Source organism: Tamandua tetradactyla, chromosome 3 (genome assembly GCF_023851605.1).
Source record: "Tamandua tetradactyla isolate mTamTet1 chromosome 3, mTamTet1.pri, whole genome shotgun sequence".
In the NCBI taxonomy this organism is placed as follows: Eukaryota; Metazoa; Chordata; class Mammalia; order Pilosa; family Myrmecophagidae; genus Tamandua; species Tamandua tetradactyla.
This window is the reverse complement of record NC_135329.1, coordinates 40,443,687-40,462,381: the sequence shown is the minus strand read 5'-3', so window position 1 is coordinate 40,462,381 and position 18,695 is coordinate 40,443,687. Positions and strand designations below refer to the sequence as shown.

Sequence of the window (18,695 nt, the reverse complement as noted above, 5' to 3'; positions counted from 1 at the left end):
CTTTGAATGTAATTACAGAAGAGGAGAACCATATGGGTTGGTTCTGTGTAGAAGATGATGGGAATCAAATTAAAAAAGAAAAACATCCTCTCCTTGTTCGACACATGCCCGTGATGGTAGCCAAGCAGCAGGAGTTTAAGGTGCAGTGTGGCGTTTTGCAATTACTATTTCACCTTCTCCACATATAAATAGTGCCTTCATGACCTCATTTGATTTATTAAAGAAATTACTATTAAGGACGTAATCAAAACATTATCTTTCAAGGTCAACCATAGTTATTACATATCTATAGGTAATGTATTTAGAAATAAGTTATGACTTGTAATTTAAAGCAAAAAATAACTCGTCTGTTAAGCCACTGTCTTTGAAGCCAGTTGCTGGGGTTTAATCGCTGCAGGACACTGCAGTATTAAAACAGCTCCAATGCACTCAAGGCATTATTAGTTAAATAAGGGAGACACATGTTTCAGATTTGTCGATTCTGTATGCCTTTGCTTGGCAAGTGGTCAGTTTCCAAAATGGATCACGATTAGAGGCCTCCTTTTTCCTTGAAGTTCTGGGCACACTCTTTGCTAAAGCATTGCCAAGGTGGTAAATTATTAATGCTTGCTGTGTTGTGGATTCAAGCACAATAAACCCAGTCCCTTCAATTATTTCAATGACTTATCATTTCTTTGTCTTCTAAAAATATTATTTTTCATATCTGGTCTCTAGCAGACACAAAAGCTTGAAGACTGGCTTTCTCCAGTAGTTCCCGTGATGAGTAAAGGGAGAAGCCATTCCCTTTGGAAATTACAGAGCCTTTGCTACAGTACATGCTCCTGGGAGAGGGTGTGGCTGTAACAGGAAAAAGAAAAGAGAGAAGTGTGCAATCTCTGTAGGCTCGGCTGGCTTCTATCCCAGTGAGCTTCAGCCCTCCTATCTGTTGTGTTCTATGACATGATATTAGTTTTCAATTTAGTTGTTAGTAGTATGAAGAATAAAATGCTGAAGAGAAACTATTTAGGTGTTTGCCTTTGAAAAACTAATTTCTGAGACTTATACTTTAATATTTTACTTTCTTATTTTAATCTTATGTAGGTAATGACCTGACATTTCCCTGGTTCTCTGTCAGAAGTATAAGTCATTCACGTAGTACATAAAAGTAGTCTAGAAGCTTCCTAGTCCCATTTTATATATGGGTGTTTAATTTTATTCCATTTTAGATTGAATGTGCTGCTTATAATCCAGAACCTTACCTAAATAATGAAAGTCAACCAGATGCATTTTCCACGGTGCATGGTTTCCTGTGGGTAAGTTGCTTTTGTTTGTTTGCTTTTAGTGCAGGTTCATTGAGAATCGATATTCGTAGTTATATGACTAGAAGCATAGATTTGAGTTGTTCTGTAGATGTTGTCTTCAGTTGATAGTGTATCCCAGATTATATTTATAAACATGAAAACAAACGTCCTTGTTAAAGGGAACTGACTGCTTTTGGAAAAGATATACAGTTCTTAGGAATGTAAATGTTTATTTCTTTTTCTTCCCCCCATCTAAAATTTTACCAGATTAAATTCAGTCCAAAGGCAACTAACTAATTTCCGTGTTCTACTTTAGTGGTTAAATCATATGGGCCTTGCTTCCTTCCAAGGGCTGGCTTTTTACACTGGAAATTTAACAGTTAAAATAAATTTGAATCAAATGAAATATAGCATTTGAAATTATGCTACAATTGCAGTAGGCATTTCTGGCTCATGCAAACCAGAGAAAATTCAACTTACCATAGAGTTTAAAGTCTGTCATTTCTCTTTTGTCTCCTGGTATTCGCAACCCCTTAGACACTCTCCCCGGTGGGTGCTACTTTCCAGAATCTCAACCTGCCCTTCTTTCCCACCAAGTATCCTGTATTCCACTTTAACTTCTTTTGCCTTCTCATAGCCAAAGCTCCTATTTGGTCAGTGTTCTGATTTGAGTTTATATTTAAAAAGGAACAATTTGATTACCAAATCATTCATTTACATGGAGCCATTAAAGAATGAATAGCCTTAATTCTCTCAGGGGTTTTAACTTTTGAAAGAGCTTTTTTTTTTCTTCCAAAGGAGTCTCCAATTCCTGGTTATTCCTCACCATTCCCTGTATGCCATAATTGGGACTTGTCATTTTGGCATCCTTCTTCAGAAAGAGTGCCAAGCCAGGGTGTTGATTTATAATATGGAAAAATGTATAGTAAAATAAGAATAATGCAGCTGCATTCATAAAACTAGTGGAAAGGGAAAAAAAATCTGTAAGCAGTACACCCTACATGAGTCCATGCTTTCTGTTAGCAAGAGCTTACCTGTTAGACACTTTCCCACTTGAAAAACAAATGTAAGTTTAAATCCATAACCAAACTGAGTATTCTCCGTGTAAAGATTCAGCAAATAAGACATTTATAAATATTGTTGCAGCAATATCAGTTTTAGAAACACTGCAACATACAACATTTTATGTTAAATGCTAATGATCCACTTGTGGATATATTTTATTAGTTTTTTTTCTCTTTTGAAATATTTATTTTAAGGGTAAGGTCTATTAAACATCAGTGATAAATTATGATAAAATTGATATTAAGTTTTGTAAGGCTGAACTGGATATGAATAGGTTTTTACCACTGTTTGTTAACAAGCATACTGTTATTAAAATTAAAAGAATAAGTAACTTAAATGTGTTGAAAGAAAAAGGACTGTTAGCAATTCGATTTTTCTCAGTTTGTTCTCATATGAAAATATGTCCTTGCCATTACTTTTAAATGTCAGTGCCTTTAAAGTGTACTGTGAAAGAATGTTTGTTCGTCGTCCATATGTTCGCGTTTTTTTTTTTTTTTCCTCTCAACTCCCTGATTCAGATCGGAAGTTGCACTAATCAAATGGGTCAGATAGCTATTGTCTCATTTCAAAATTCCAACCCTAAAGTCATCGAATGCTTCAACGTGGAATCTCGCATCCTTTGCATGGTCTACGTCCCAGCGGAAGAGAAGCATAGAGAGCCGAGCGCGGTCTCTGATTCTGAAACGGGGCTTGTAAGAACTTCAGATGTGCCGACTATTTGTTTAGGGACGGAAGAAGGAAGGTAGAGTTCCATTATCGCTTTGTTACCAATAATTATCATCAGTTGTGTTTCAGTAGAAGTAAAACAACGAGGAGCCCATAATGGAAAGAGTCATTGGCTCTGACGTCAGGAAACAGTATGTGTAGGAATTATGGGCAAGTGGAAGGTTTTAGGCCCTTTGAAATAAATAGTGAATCAGGCCCATGGAAATTTTTCTAGGAAACTCCCAAAGAGAAATGGTAGTTCTTTCAAAGGGAGAAGTTTTCTTTTATCATGTTATTTGCCACTGAACTGTTTCATTTTTTAGATTCTTTTAAAAATACATCACTCCTTGTATTGCAGAATAACAAAGAGTATTCTGTGATGATATTCGTATTGGACGTTGGCAGAGTTTTAAAAAATGAAAATGTTTTTCCTCATGTGAAGTTCCAAGAACTAATTTTTTTGTAGCACAGAATTTTAAAATTAAAGAAAGAAATCAAAGTGGTAACAGTTTTTAAAATGTAGTCAAATGCACCTAGTAGTGGGGGGAGGAAGAGAAGGATAGGGAGAATTAACATCAAATATTAACCACGTTTATATGAATTAGGTACCCTGAGTTCTTTTCACTCTTTTTACACACATATCAACAAATACATTTACTGGTTTCTATTTTTCTTTTAAAGCATTTCCATTTATAAAAGTAGCCAAGGCTCAAAGAAAGTGAGACTTCAGCATTTTTTCACTCCGGAGAAATCTACAGTCATGAGCTTAGCCTGTACATCTCAGAATCTGTACGCTGGCCTTGTCAATGGGACTGTTGCTGTCTACACAAAAGCAGAAGGTAATTTGTATTATGCTGGAGAAGCTGTGCCTCAGATTTTATTACTGTTTTTCCCTTGAAGTTTCCTCTTTCATGTGCTTCATATTTCTCAATTTTCTACATACATATACCTGTATACATATATAAAGGCGTCTATAACTTTTTCATCCTCAGAAAGATGAAGTGAAGATAAAATGCTGCGTAGGAAACTATGTGAAGTTGCGTCAAAGTCCGACTCCTGGCCAACTCCTCTTCCCAGTCTACACAGTGACTATTTTAAGCTCAGTCTCCTCACGTGCTTCCCTCCCGCCCTTATTCAAGGCCAGTCAGCTTTTCTCCTCTTGGCTGGGGAAGCTCGCAGCCTTCCAGTCGAGACTCCCTCATGGTCCTGTGTGCTTCCCTGGGTGGGTTACTGCTTCTCCCAGTGCCCGCTACCCTGAGAAGGAGATGTTCTAGCCTTGCACCTCCTCAGGACGTTATTACCTCCTGCCTCAGGCATCGTATTCCTGCAGCCCTCCCCCTGCTCTGGCTTATTCACTCTCCCCATCCCTTTTTGCTGCAGATTTAACTAAGAATTATCATGGGTCCCAGTACAAACAGGAGTTTATCTCAGATCTACAACTTTTTTTTCTGCCTGAATTTAGGCAACTTGCTTCAGCTTCTCTTTGTGATCCAAGCACGTTCTCTGTGCTCTCTGTATTTCATCTCCTTTAATCTGTACAGCCACCCTCCGAGGTGGAGGTATGCCGCTGCCCAGCCATTGTTCTTCATTTTCCGTTCAGCCTTCTAGTATGCATGTATTATTTATGGTGCTTCTGCGTCTTTAATAAGTTCCTCATTTATGGATTATACTCTGCCTGTTTTATGGACACAGTGTTTCAAAGTGATTTTCTTCTGGCTTATTGAGTCTCATTTCTTGGCTCCTCTCTCACTCAGTGGCTAAGTGCAGGAGGGTCAGGAGTCAAGCTGGGGGATCCTGATGCTTTCTTCCCTGGCTGCATGCTACATGTGAGCTCTTCATCCCCAACTCTGTAATGCCACGCCTCCCAAATTCATACATCGAGCCATGACCTCTCCTTTAAGCATCCGGCTCATGTACCCATAAGCCTTTTTAATGTCTGCCCTTGGACGTCTGAAATGAATTTCAATGCTGAAATCTCAAAAATAGAATAAGTAGGGTGTTTTTTTTCTCCAAGTGGTTCTTTACTCAGTCCTTCCCCAGTTCAGGTAGTGGTACCATCACGCAAGTAGTTATTCTTGGTTCCTGTTTGATTCACCCCGTCCTCCTCCTGCCACATCCCAGCCACCATCAGGTTCTTTCTCACTGCTCCAAAGTCTCTTCCAAGTCACCTCCCCGGCTTCATTATTAATTTCACAGCCTGGTGGAAGTTTCTTTCTTGCTTTCCTACCAGTTCCTTCTCGAACATTTGCTTAGTGAGCTTTTAAACTGTAAATGAAGTGTTGTCCCTCCTCAACTTAAGAATAACTGATGAGTTCCTAGTGTATTTAGAATAAAAGCCCAGTGCTTGTCCCTGGCCTGTAAGGCATTTTGTGATCCCGCCAATTCTCTGAACTCATCTTCCCCCTTCCTCCCAGTTCGCTGTGCTCAAGGCAAACAGGCATCTCTTTCTGTTGCTCACGTACATCAAGTTCGTTCCCATCTTAGAAATTTGCACTAGCTGTTCCCTTAGCCTGAAATGGTATTCTCTAACCTACTCTACCCCATCCATACATGCAAAAAGTATCAGTGGTAGCCTCTCTTCTGGTTCTCCTGTTTTGTTTTCAGCATAGCACTAGCGTACTTATTTACTGCCTTTCTATCCCCACCGGTATGTAAACTTCCTGAGAAAGGGGACTTTGTCTTATTTCTCACTCTATTTCTAATATCAGAAATAGTGACTGGCATAAGTGCTCAGCAAATAATTGTGGAACAAATATTTTATGTCCCCTTTCTTGCTCGTAGCTACCCTGACTCATCTGACCCAGTTGATTCCTGCTTTTCCTGGGTTTGTGACAGTTCTCTTTTGTTTTCTGTTTTGACTTCTCTGACCATTTCTTCCGTTTCCTTCGCTGGTCTGTTTTTCTTACGTTCTACACTGTGGGTGTCCCCAAGGCCTTGACCTTTGCTTCCGGTATAGGCTTCGCTCTCTTCCTTTAACATTTCAGTTCTCTGTGGGAGAGTTTTATCTCAGTGCTGGCTCCTCATATTCTAGTCCTTTATTTCCATTTGCCTATTTCTATAATCTCTGCCAACCTCCCAATCCATCTCCTCTACCTCCAATTCTTCTGTTTATATGTACATCCCAAATGCATCACAGTGACACCAGAGTATTATCTTTTTTATTTGTAATGTCTTACATTGTGGCTGGAGATATTTGGTAGTTTTCTGTGTGTTTTAGTTAATGTTATTTAGTTATCCAAGGAAGAAAATCACACATTTCAAGTTTTATAAGTAAAATTGCTAATTTATCAGAATGATAAAGTGCACAGAAGTCAAAGACTGGAATTGCAACCAGGAACCCCCAGAATAAACAGGGTTACTCTTTGTGTTTCTCCAGGGTTACGTGGGTCTCACACCTTGCTTCTCTCAAGGGTCTGCTGCATTCCTGCAGTCCAGCCTTCCCTTTCATTCTCCGTGCACAGGGTGGAAGATAACCATCAGCTCCAGTTCCATATCACCTCCCAGGCTTACGCCCAGTTTGAGTTAGAAGCTCAGAGAGAATCTGATTGGCCAGACTTGAATCAGGTGACCCTGGCTAATCAGCCACAGTCAAATGTGAGTCATGCTTCTCACAATCTGAGACAACTGGCAGATAAACAGGCCATACAAATACAGTTTGTAAGCACTAGAATGAGGGAAACTAAGAATGCTAAAATGGCATTTGGGAAGAGCACCGGGTATCCACTTGGGATCAAAAGACTTTTTGAAGGAAGTGGCAGTTAAGCTGAGTCCTGAAGGAAGAGTGTAAAGTGATCAGACAAATATGGTAGGAGAAAAGTTTGGACAAAGGAAACAACATATGCAAAAGGCCTGAGGCAAGAGCAATTATGGTGGAGATAAAAGATGTGCAATCTGAGAGGTCTAGAGTGCTAGAGACAAGCAGAGTCAGATGCTCATGGTGTTGTTTATCTTAAAGGCAATGAGGAGCCATTAATGAGCTTAATGCAGGGGAATAACCCGGTCAAATTTATATCCTTGAATGAGTAATTATTCTGACCGAGAAAGACATCGTTCCACCATTGTGCTGGATTTAATTTGTATTTATAATCGTATATGCATTGGTATAAATGTATATAAGTATTTATGATTGAAATCTTCTATGTGTGATTTTCTCTTTTCTGGTTCCTTTTTTTTTTTTTTTTTTTTTTTATTAACGGAAAGAAAAAAAAGAAATTAACACAACATTTAGAAATCATACCATTCTACATATGCACTCAGTAATTCTTAACATCATCACATAGATGCATGATCATTGTTTCTTAGTACATTTGCATCAGTTTAGAGGAACTAGCAACACAACAGAAAAAGATATAAAATGTTAATATAAAGAAAAGAAATAAAAGTAGTAGTAATAGTAAAAAACAACAACAACAAACAAACCAACAAGCAAACAAAAACAAAAAAAAACCCTATAGCTCAGATGCAGCTTCATTCAGTATTTTAACATGATTACTTTACAACTGGGTATTATTGTGCTGTCCATTTTTGAGTTTTTGTATCTAGTCCTGTTGCACAATCTGTATCCCTTCAGCTTCAATTACCCATTGTCTTACCCTGTTTCTAACTCCTGCTGAACTCTGTTACCAATGACATATTTCAAGTTTATTCTCGAATGTCCGTTCACAACAGTGGGACCATACAGTATTTGTCCTTTAGTTTTTGGCTGGATTCACTCAGCATAATATTCTCTAGGTCCATCCATGTTATTACATGGTTCACAAGTTTATCTTGTCTTAAAGCTGCATAATATTCCATCGTATGTATATACCACAGTTTGTTTAGCCACTCTTCTGTTGATGGAGATTTTGGCTGTTTCCATCTCTTTGCAATTGTAAATAACGCTGCTATAAACATTGGTGTGCAAATGTCCGTTTGTGTCTTTGCCCTTAAGTCCTTTGAGTAGATACCTAGCAATGGTATTGCTGGGTCGTATGGCAATTCTATATTCAGCTTTTTGAGGAACCGCCAAACTGCCTTCCACAGTGGTTGCACCCTTTGACATTCCCACCAACAGTGAATAAGTGTGCCTCTTTCTCCGCATCCTCTCCAGCACTTGTCATTTTCTGTTTTGTTGATAATGGCCATTCTGGTGGGTGTGAGATGATATCTCATTGTGGTTTTGATTTGCATTTCTCTAATGGCCAGGGACATTGAGCATCTCTTCATGTGCCTCTTGGCCATCCGTATTTCTTCTTCTGGTAGGTGTCTGTTTAAGTCTTTTTCCCATTTTGTAATTGGGTTGGCTGTCTTTTTGTTGTTGAGTTGAATAATCTCTTTATAAATTCTGGATACTAGACCCTTATCTGATATGTCATTTCCAAATATTGTCTCCCATTGTGTAGGCTGTCTTTCTACTTTCTTGATGAAGTTCTCTGATGCACAAAAGTGTTTAATTTTGAGAAGCTCCCATTTATTTATTTCCTTCTTCAGTGTTCTTGCTTTAGGTTTAAGGTCCATAAAACCACCTCCAGTTGTAAGATCCATAAGATATCTCCCAACATTTTCCTCTAACTGTTTTATGGTCTTAGACCTAATGTTTAGATCTTTGATCCATTTTGAGTTAACTTTTGTATAGGGTGTGAGAGATGGGTCTTCTTTCATTCTTTTGCATATGGATATCCAGTTCTCTAGGCACCATTTATTGAAGAGACTGTTCTGTCCCAGGTGAGTTGGCTTGACTGCCTTATCAAAGATCAAATGTCCATAGATGAGAGGGTCTATATCTGAGCACTCTATTCGATTCCATTGGTCGATATATCTATCTTTATGCCAATACCATGCTGTTTTGACCACTGTGGCTTCATAATATGCCTTAAAGTCAGGCAGTGCGAGACCTCCAGCTTCGTTTTTTTTCCTCAAGATGTTTTTAGCAATTCGGGGCACCCTGCCCTTCCAGATAAATTTGCTTATTGGTTTTTCTATTTCTGAAAAATATGTTGTTGGGATTTTGATTGGTATTGCATTGAATCTGTAAATCAATTTAGGTAGGATTGACATCTTAACTATATTTAGTCTTCCAATCCATGAACACGGTACGCCCTTCCATCTATTTAGGTCTTCTGTGATTTCTTTTAACAGTTTTTTGTAGTTTTCTTTATATAGGTTTTTTGTCTCTTTGGTTAAATTTATTCCTAGGTATTTTATTCTTTTAGTTGCGATTGTAAATGGGATTCGTTTCTTGATTTCTACCTCAGCTTGTTCATTACTAGTGTATAGAAAAGCTACAGATTTTTGAATGTTGATCTTGTAGCCTGCTACTTTGCTGTACTCATTTATTAGCTCTAGTAATTTTGTTGTGGATTTTTCTGGGTTTTCTACATATAGTATCATATCGTCTGCAAACAGTGATAGTTTTATTTCTTCCTTTCCAATTTTGATGCCTTGTATTTCTTTTTCTTGCCTAATTGCTCTGGCTAGAACTTCCAACACAATGTTGAATAATAGTGGTGATAGTGGACATCCTTGTCTTGTTCCTGATCTTAGGGGGAAAGTTTTCAATTTTTCCCCATTGAGGATGATATTAGCTGTGGGTTTTTCATATATTCCCTCTATCATTTTAAGGAAGTTCCCTTGTATTCCTATCTTTTGAAGTGTTTTCAGCAGGAAAGGATGTTGAATCTTGTCAAATGCCTTCTCTGCATCAATTGAGATGATCATGTGATTTTTCTGCTTTGATTTGTTGATATGGTGTATTACATTAATTGATTTTCTTATGTTGAACCATCCTTGCATACCTGGGATGAATCCTACTTGGTCATGATGTATAATTCTTTTAATGTGTTGTTGGATACGATTTGCTAGAATTTTATTGAGGATTTTTGCATCTGTATTCATTAGAGAGATTGGTCTGTAGTTTTCTTTTTTTGTAATATCTTTGCCTGGTTTTGGTATGAGGGTGATGTTGGCTTCATAGAATGAATTAGGTAGTTTTCCCTCCACTTCGATTATGTTGAAGAGTTTGAGGAGAGTAGGTACTAATTCTTTCTGGAATGTTTGATAGAATTCACATGTGAAGCCGTCTGGTCCTGGACTTTTCTTTTTAGGGAGGTTTTGAATAACTAATTCAATCTCTTTACTTGTGATTGGTTTGTTGAGGTCGTCTATTTCTTCTTGAGTCAAAGTTGGTTGTTCCTGTCTTTCCAGGAACCTGTCCATTTCTTCTAAATTGTTGTATTTATTAGCGTAAAGTTGTTCATAGTATCCTGTTATTACCTCCTTTATTTCTGTGAGGTCAGTAGTTATGTCTCCTCTTTCATTTCTAATCTTATTTATTTGCATCCTCTCTCTTCTTCTTTTTGTCAATCTTGCTAAGGGCCCATCAATCTTGTTGATTTTCTCATAGAACCAACTTCTGGTCTTACTGATTTTCTCTATTGTTTTCATGTTTTCAATTTCATTTATTTCTGCTCTAATCTTTGTTATTTCTTTCCTTTTGCTTGCTTTGGGATTAGTTTGCTGTTCTTTCTCCAGTTCTTCCAAGTGGACAGTTAATTCCTGCATTTTTGCCTTTTCTTCTTTTCTGATAAAGGCATTTAGGGCAATAAATTTCCCTCTTAGCACTGCCTTTGCTGCGTCCCATAAGTTTTGATATGTTGTGTCTTCATTTTCATTTGCCTCTAGGTATTTACTAATTTCTCTTGCAATTTCTTCTTTGACCCACTTGTTGTTTAAGAGTGTGTTGTTGAGCCTCCATGTATTTATGAATTTTCTGGCACTCCGCCTATTATTGATTTCCAACTTCATTCCTTTATGATCCGAGAAAGTGTTGTGTATGATTTCAATCTTTTTAAATTTGTTAAGACTTGCTTTGTGACCCAGCATATGGTCTATCTTTGAGAATGATCCATGAGCACTTGAAAAAAAGGTGTATCCTGCTGTTGTGGGATGTAATGTCCTATAAATGTCTGTTAAGTCAAGTTCATTTATAGTAATATTCAGGTTCTCTATTTCTTTATTGATCCTCTGTGTAGATGTTCTGTCCATTGATGAGAGTGGTGAATTGAAGTCTCCAACTATTATGGTATATGTGTCTATTTCCCTTTTCAGTGTTTGCAGTGTATTCCTCACGTATTTTGGGGCATTCTGGTTTGGTGCGTAAATATTTATGATTGTTATGTCTTCTTGTTTAATTGTTCCTTTTATTAGTATATAGTGTCCTTCTTTGTCTCTTTTAACTGTTTTACATTTGAAGTCTAATTTGTTGGATATTAGTATAGCCACTCCTGCTCTTTTCTGGTTGTTGTTTGCATGAAATATCTTTTCCCAACCTTTCACTTTCAACCTATATTTATCTTTGGGTCTAAGATGTGTTTCCTGTAGACAGCATATAGAAGGATCCTGTTTTTTAATCCATTCTGCCAGTCTATGTCTTTTAATTGGGGAATTCAGTCCATTGACATTTAGAGTTATTACTGTTTGGATAATATTTTCCTCTACCATTTTGTCTTTTGTATTATATATATCATATCTGTCTTTCCTTCTTTCTACACTTTTCTCCATGTCTCTCTCTTCTGTCTTTTTGTATCTGACTCTAGTGCTTCCTTTAGTATTTCTTGCAAAGCTGGTCTCTTGGTCACAAATTCTCTTAGTGACTTTTTGTCTGAGAATGTTTTAAATTCTCCCTCATTTTTGAAGGACAATTTTGCTGGATATAGGAGTCTTGGCTGGCAGTTTTTCTCTTTTAGTAACTTAAATATATCATCCCACTGTCTTCTAGCTTCCATGGTTTCTGCTGAGAAATCTACACATAGTCTTATTGGGTTTCCCTTGTATGTGACGGATTGTTTTTCTCTCGCTGCCTTCAAGATCCTCTCTTTCTCTTTGACCTCTGACATTCTAACTAGTAAGTGTCTTGGGGAACGCCTGTTTGTGTCTAATCTCTTTGGGGTGCGCTGCACTTCTTGGATCTGTAATTTTAGGTCTTTCATAAGAGTTGGGAAATTTTCAGTGATAATTTCTTCCATTAGTTTTTCTCCTCCTTTTCCCTTCTCTTCTCCTTCTGGGATACCCACTACACGTATATTTGTACGGTTCACATTGTCCTTGAGTTCCCTGATACCTTGTTCAAATTTTTCCATTCTTTTCCGGATAGTTTCTGTTTCTTTTTGGAGTTCAGATGTTTCATCCTCCAAATCACTAATTCTATCTTCTGTTTCTTTAAATCTGTCATTGTAGGTATCCATTGTTTTTTCCATCTTTTCTACTTTATCTTTCACTTCCATAAGTTCTGTGATTTGTTTTTTCAGTTTTTCTATTTCTTCTTTATGTTCAGCCCATGTCTTCTTCATGTCCTCCCTCAATTTATCGATTTCGTTTTTGAAGAGGTTTTCCATTTCTGTTCGTATATTCAGCATTAGTTGTTTCAGCTCCTGTATCTCATTTGAACTATTGGTTTCTTCGTTTGACTGGGCCATATGTTCAATTTTCTGAGCGTGATCCGTTATCTTCTGCTGGCGTCTGGGCATTTAGTCAGATTTCCCCGGGTGTTCGACCCCACAGCTTGAAAGATTTTTCTGCGCAATCTCTGGGTTCTGTTCTTCCTATCCTGCCCAGTAGGTGGCGCTCGTGGCACACGCCTGTCTGTGGGTTCCACCAGCGAAAGTTGCTGTGGGTCCCTCAACTCTGGAAAACTCTCGCCGTAGGGGAGGTTCGGCAACCGAAGCGTCTTGGAAGAATGCCAGCCGGCCCGGGGTTCCAAACGCGGGGAGGGTCGCCGGTTGTCGCAGCACAGGAGAGCGTCCGGCCAAATTAGCTAGTCGGCCCGGGGCACCAAGCGTGGCGGGAGGGCGCCAGCTGTCGCAGCCCGGGAGAGTGCACTGCTCCCAGCCGACGGGGGAGTCACGTGTTTGGAAGGGATCCCCCGGTCACTGTTCTCCGCAGTCTGGGGATTTCCGACCCAACTATCTCAGTTGTTCCGGGGGGCCTCGTGTGGTGGGGGCACCAGCCGCCACGGCCTAAGGGGACCGCCTGTCCAATTCTACCAGCTGGCCTGGGAAGGTGGAAGGGAGGGACTCCGGTCGCTTGCTGCCCCACCCAGGAAAGCCCGTGCCCCTTGGTGATCTCACCGGAGCTGGTTCTCCCAGATAGTCAGCCGTTCCAAGATGGGGTACGCTGTCCCTTTGATCTCCCTCGTGGCTCCGGGAGCTGCTCTGTATTATCTCCACTCCCCCAGTAGTTGTTCTGGAGGAGGAAAGGTGAGGGCGGCAAGGCTGTCGAGGCTGGTAGCGGAGGAGCACGGTGAAGGCGGGGGAAGAGGGCACCATGTTGGTTGGAGAGCAGCCGGAGCAGGAGGGGGAGGAGGGGGGTAGGGAGGTCGGGCGGCTCGGCTGCTGCGGGGCGCGTGCGCCGCGCGGCGGTCCGGCGGAGAAAGAGAGGGGGTAGGGAGGTCGGGCGGCTCGGCTGCTGCGGGGCGCGTGCGCCGCGCGGCGGTCCGGCGGAGAAAGAGAGGGGGTAGGGAGGTCGGGCGGCTCGGCTGCTGCGGGGCGCGTGCGCCGCGCGGCGGTCCGGCGGAGAAAGAGAGGGGGTAGGGAGGTCGGGCGGCTCGGCTGCTGCGGGGCGCATGCGCCGCGCGGCGGTCCGGCGGAGAAAGAGAGGGGGTAGCTTTTCTGGTTCCTTTATTAACCTATGGTATAACAATTTTGTTAATTTAAGTTGTTTTTTTGAGTGCTGTGGTAGAGATTAAACTTAATGGTAATCATTAATAATTTGAAACCTTGACATTACCATAGTATCAGCCTGATCTAGCTTATTTCTTAAGCTGATTTCGAGTACTTTTATATCCATTTCTTCCAGTACTATGAATTAATTTGGATTTTTGCTTCTTCTTGGTGCATTGGATTAGTATCTTTTGGCTCATTAAAGTTTCCAAAGTTATTTAATTAGAACATTCTTCCTCTTTAAAAAGAAACCTCTTTCATATGTATGTTAATAGTTACTTTCTTGTTCCTTGTTATGGTTTAGTATTTTTCTCTCTTTTTATCTTTGATTTTGCCTTTTAGAGGAATGTGTATTTATGGAGATTTTCATGTAATCTTGACTGTTTTTCTATTTTTATTACATTATTTTCTGCTTTTGTGTTTACAATACCTTACCTTTTCTTGAATTTATTGTATGATTATCTTTTGAACATCTTATTAGACTGCATAGTCTACTTCATTCCTTTTATGTTAATTCAAGAACCAATCGATTTAAGGTGCACTGTCTTTATCCCTATCAGATCTGACTGCCTCTCATAAGTTGTGTTATATAGTTTGCATTATAATACATATCTGCATAGTCTGTAATTGCAGTTTTGATTTCTTTGTATTTTTCAATATCTCCCTAACTGAGCTGTAGTGGGCAGCACACTTTTCATCACTGGTAGTGGGAGCAGTGGAGGCCACGTGCCCTCCTAAAAGGAGAAGCTGCTTCTCAGGCCTGTTCACGGTTACCAGGTCTTTGTTTTTTTAAGGGAAGTTGGAAATAAGGAATTCTGTTGGGAGTTTCCAGATTCTAAATGCTGGTTAAGCATTTTATTAGCATGGACAGCTCAGACTGACTGTGACTGGGAGCTGGATTTGGTGTGAGCAGCCTGTTTGCAAATGCTGGCTTAGAATAAAAGCACTCAGGGAAAAGTTATCCTGAGAGAGGCAGTCTTTTGGCACAACTTCACGTTAATGTTTAAGTTGCATTTGATGCCTTCGTCTACAGGATTTTGTGAGGAGAGCACGAGCACACAGCATCTGTGAAAAAATTAGCTTAGGTGTTCAGAAACCAAAAGTTCAATTGTTAGAAGTTAATTCTTAACTGAAATAAAGTGTCTGAAATAGGTTATCCCATTTTTGATCTTTGAATTCTGGTTTCAAAGGAATAGGCAGCAGCAGAATGGCAGTACTGACAAAGTGATACTAGAAAGCAGTCTGAGGATACTAACCCTGCAGGAAGGAAATAGAGTTTTGAACTAAGAGTCAGAAAACCTGGATTTTCATACCATACCATGCACTTATAAGCACTGTGAAATTTGGAGAAAATTGCATTTCCACTCTGAACCTCTGTATTTTCATCACAGAATGGAGCTTATAATGCTTGAAAAGATTATTGCAAGTACCAAATGATAGCGTGCACGTGTGTGTGTGTGTGTGTGTGTGTGTGTGTGTGTGTAACCATATAATTCACCAGTTCCAATGATGATATTACAAATGCAAGGCAGGTCAGTGTCCTTTGAGGCTAATAAAGTTGTTCCTATAGCAACTTTAAACCTAATCACAACATAAAAGCATTTACTTTACAGTTGAATAATAACTAAAAGTATTCTGCGAAATTCAAAAAGTGCATCACTGTCCCCTTATGGTCTACACATCTCAGCTTTAAAAAGTTATTAATATGTGGGTTTTGGATTTTAAGTTCAGAACAGGAAATAAGAAGTCAATTCAGAACTTAGACTTTGTTCTCTTCCTTGAACAAAACATTTTTATTTGGTTAGGCAGTTAACAGCATTGATGCGTTAGTATTTTGGTTATATTTTTAAGCATCATGGTTTAATTGAAGAATTTATCTTAATTATCTACAAGATAATTATATGAGTCACTTTTACAATTTGTGTTAAGTCTTGCTTTAAAAATTGTGTTATTGAAATCCAAGCTATTGAGGACTTCCTGGAAGATGGCGGCTTAGTAAGACACGCGGATCTTAGTTTCTTCTCCAGGACACCTACTAGGGGAGTAGAAACGATACAGAAAGCGCCCAAAGCCACAACAGAGATAAAAAAGACAGCGTACCCCATCCTGGAACGGCTGGCTGGCTGAGAGAAGCAGCTCGGGTGAGATCGCCGAGGCGCACGGGCCTTACTGGGCGGGGCGGGAAGCGGCCGGAGTTACTCCCTTCCCCCTTCCCGGGCCGGCTGGGAGAATTGGAGAGGCGGTCCCCTGAAACCAAGGCGGCTGGCGCCCACACCACGCGCAGCCCCCGGACCAACTGAGAGAATTGGATCGGAAATCCCCAGCCCGCGGAGAACGGTGACAGGTGGGGGAGGCCCCTTCCAAACCCGTGACTCCCGGGGAACGTGCACTCTCTCGGGCGGGCCGCTGCCGCTGGCGCCCTCCCGCCACGCTTGTTGCCCAGGGCCGACTAGGAAATTCGGACGGGCTCTTTCCCTGGCTGCGGCGACCAGCAACCCTCCCTGCGTTCGGACCCCGGGCCGGCTCAAGCCGCTTCGGCTAGCGAACCCCCAGGACGGCGAGAGTTTTCCAAAGTTTAAGGTCCCACAGCACCTTTTCCTGGTGGGACCCGCAGACAAACGTGTGCCACGAGCGCCACCTACTGGGCAGGATAAGAAAAACAGAACCCAGAGATTTCACAGAAAAATATTACAACCTTGCTGGGTCCAACACCAAGAGAAATCTGAATAAATGCCCAGATGCCAGCAGCAGAAGATAACTGTCCACACTCAAAAGATTGAGAATATGGCTCAGTCAAAGGGTCAAACCAATAGCTCAAATGAGACACAAGAGCTGAGACAATTAATGCTGAATATACGAACAGAAATGGAAAACCTCTTCAAAAATGAAATCGATAAATTGAGGGAGGACATGAAGAGGACATGGGCTGAACATAAAGAAGAAATAGAAAAACTGAAAAAACAAATCGCAGAACTTATGGAAGTGAAGGATAAAGTAGCAAACATAGAAAAAATAATGGATAGTTACAGTGATCAATTTAAAGAGACAGAAGATAGAATTAGTGATTTGGAGGATGGAACATCTGAATTCCAAAAAGAAACAGAAACTATAGGGAAAAGAATGGAGAAATTTGAACAGGGTATCAGGGAACTCAAGGACAATATGAACCGCACAAATATACGTGTTGTGGGTGTCCCAGAAGGAGAAGAGAAGGGAAAAGGAGGAGAAAAACTAATGGAAGAAATTTTCACTGAAAATTTCCCAACTCTTATGAAAGACCTAAAATTACAGATCCAAGAAGTGCAGCGCACCCCAAAGAGATTAGACCCAAATAGGCGTTCTCCAAGACACTTACTAGTTAGAATGTCAGAGGTCAAAGAGAAAGAGAAGATCTTGAAAGCAGCAAGAGAAAAACAATCCATTACATACAAGGGAAACCCAATAAGACTTTGTGTAGATTTCTCAGCAGAAACCATGGAAGCTAGAAGACAGTGGGATGATATATTTAAAATACTAAAAGAGAAAAACTGCCAACCAAGACTCCTATATCCAGCAAAATTATCCTTCAAAAATGAGGGAGAAATTAAAACATTCTCAGACAAAAAGTCACTGAAAGAATTTGTGACCAAGAGACCAGCTCTGCAAGAAATACTAAAGGGAGCACTAGAGTCAGATACGAAAAGACAGAAGAGAGAGGTATGGAGAAGAGTGTAGAAAGAAGGAAAGTCAGATATGATATATATATAATACAAAAGGCAAAATGTTAGAGGAAAATATTATCCAAACAGTAATAACACTAAATGTTAATGGACTGAATTCCCCAATCAAAAGACATAGATTGGCAGAATGGATTAAAAAACAGGATCCTTCTATATGCTGTCTACAGGAAACACATCTTAGACCCAAAGATAAACATAGGTTGAAAGTGAAAGGTTGGGAAAAGATATTTCATGCAAATAACAACCAGAAAAGAGCAGGAGTGGCTATACTAATATCCAACAAATTAGACTTCAAATGTAAAACAGTTAAAAGAGACAAAGAAGGACACTATATACTAATAAAAGGAACAATTAAACAAGAAGACATAACAATCATAAATATTTACGCACCGAATCAGAATGCCCCAAAATACGTGAGGAATATACTGCAAACACTGAAAAGGGAAATAGACTCATATACCATAATAGTTGGAGACTTCAACTCACCACTCTCATCAAGGGACAGAACATCTAGACAGAGGATCAACAAAGAAATAGAGAATCTGAATATTACTATAAATGAACTAGACTTAATAGACATTTATAGGACATTACATCCCACAACAGCAGGATACACCTTTTTCTCAAGTGCTCATGGATCATTCTCAAAGATAGACCATATGCTGGGTCACAAAGCAAGTCTTAACAAATTTAAAAAGATTGAAATCTTACACAACACTTTCTCGGACCATAAAGGAATGATGTTGGAAATCAATAATAGGCAGAGTGCCAGAAAATTCACAAATACGTGGAGGCTCAACAACACACTTCTGAACAACGACTGGGTCAAAGAAGAAATTGCAAGAGAAATTAGCAAATACCTCGAGGCGAATGAAAATGAAAACACAACATATCAAAACTTATGGGACGCAGCAAAGGCAGTGCTAAGAGGGAAATTTATTGCTCTAAATGCCTATATCAGAAAAGAAGAAAAGGCAAAAATTCAGGAATTAACTATCCATTTGGAAGAACTGGAGAAAGAACAGCAAGCTAACCCCAAAGCAAGCAAAAGGAAAGAAATAACAAAGATTAGAGCACAAATAAATGAAATTGAAAACATGAAAACAATAGAGAAAATCAATAAGGCCAGAAGTTGGTTCTATGAGAAAATCAATAAGATTGATGGGCCCTTAGCAAGATTGACAAAAAGAAGAAGAGAGAGGATGAAATCCAAGCTATTGACTCATTCTTTG

General features: G+C 39.7%; 1 protein-coding gene across 13 annotated transcripts in view; it reads left to right on the top strand.

Annotated features, from left to right (window-relative positions):
- Positions 1-18,695, top strand: part of ARHGEF10 (Rho guanine nucleotide exchange factor 10) — a 197,086-nt gene that overhangs the window by 141,651 nt on the left and 36,740 nt on the right. For all 13 annotated transcript variants that reach the window (XM_077153004.1, XM_077153011.1, XM_077153010.1 and 10 more), the window contains 4 exons: positions 19-140; positions 1,206-1,292; positions 2,864-3,087; positions 3,732-3,889. In XM_077153004.1, the coding sequence (XP_077009119.1) occupies positions 19-140; positions 1,206-1,292; positions 2,864-3,087; positions 3,732-3,889 (591 nt within the window). The remainder of the gene's footprint in view (positions 1-18; positions 141-1,205; positions 1,293-2,863; positions 3,088-3,731; positions 3,890-18,695) is intronic.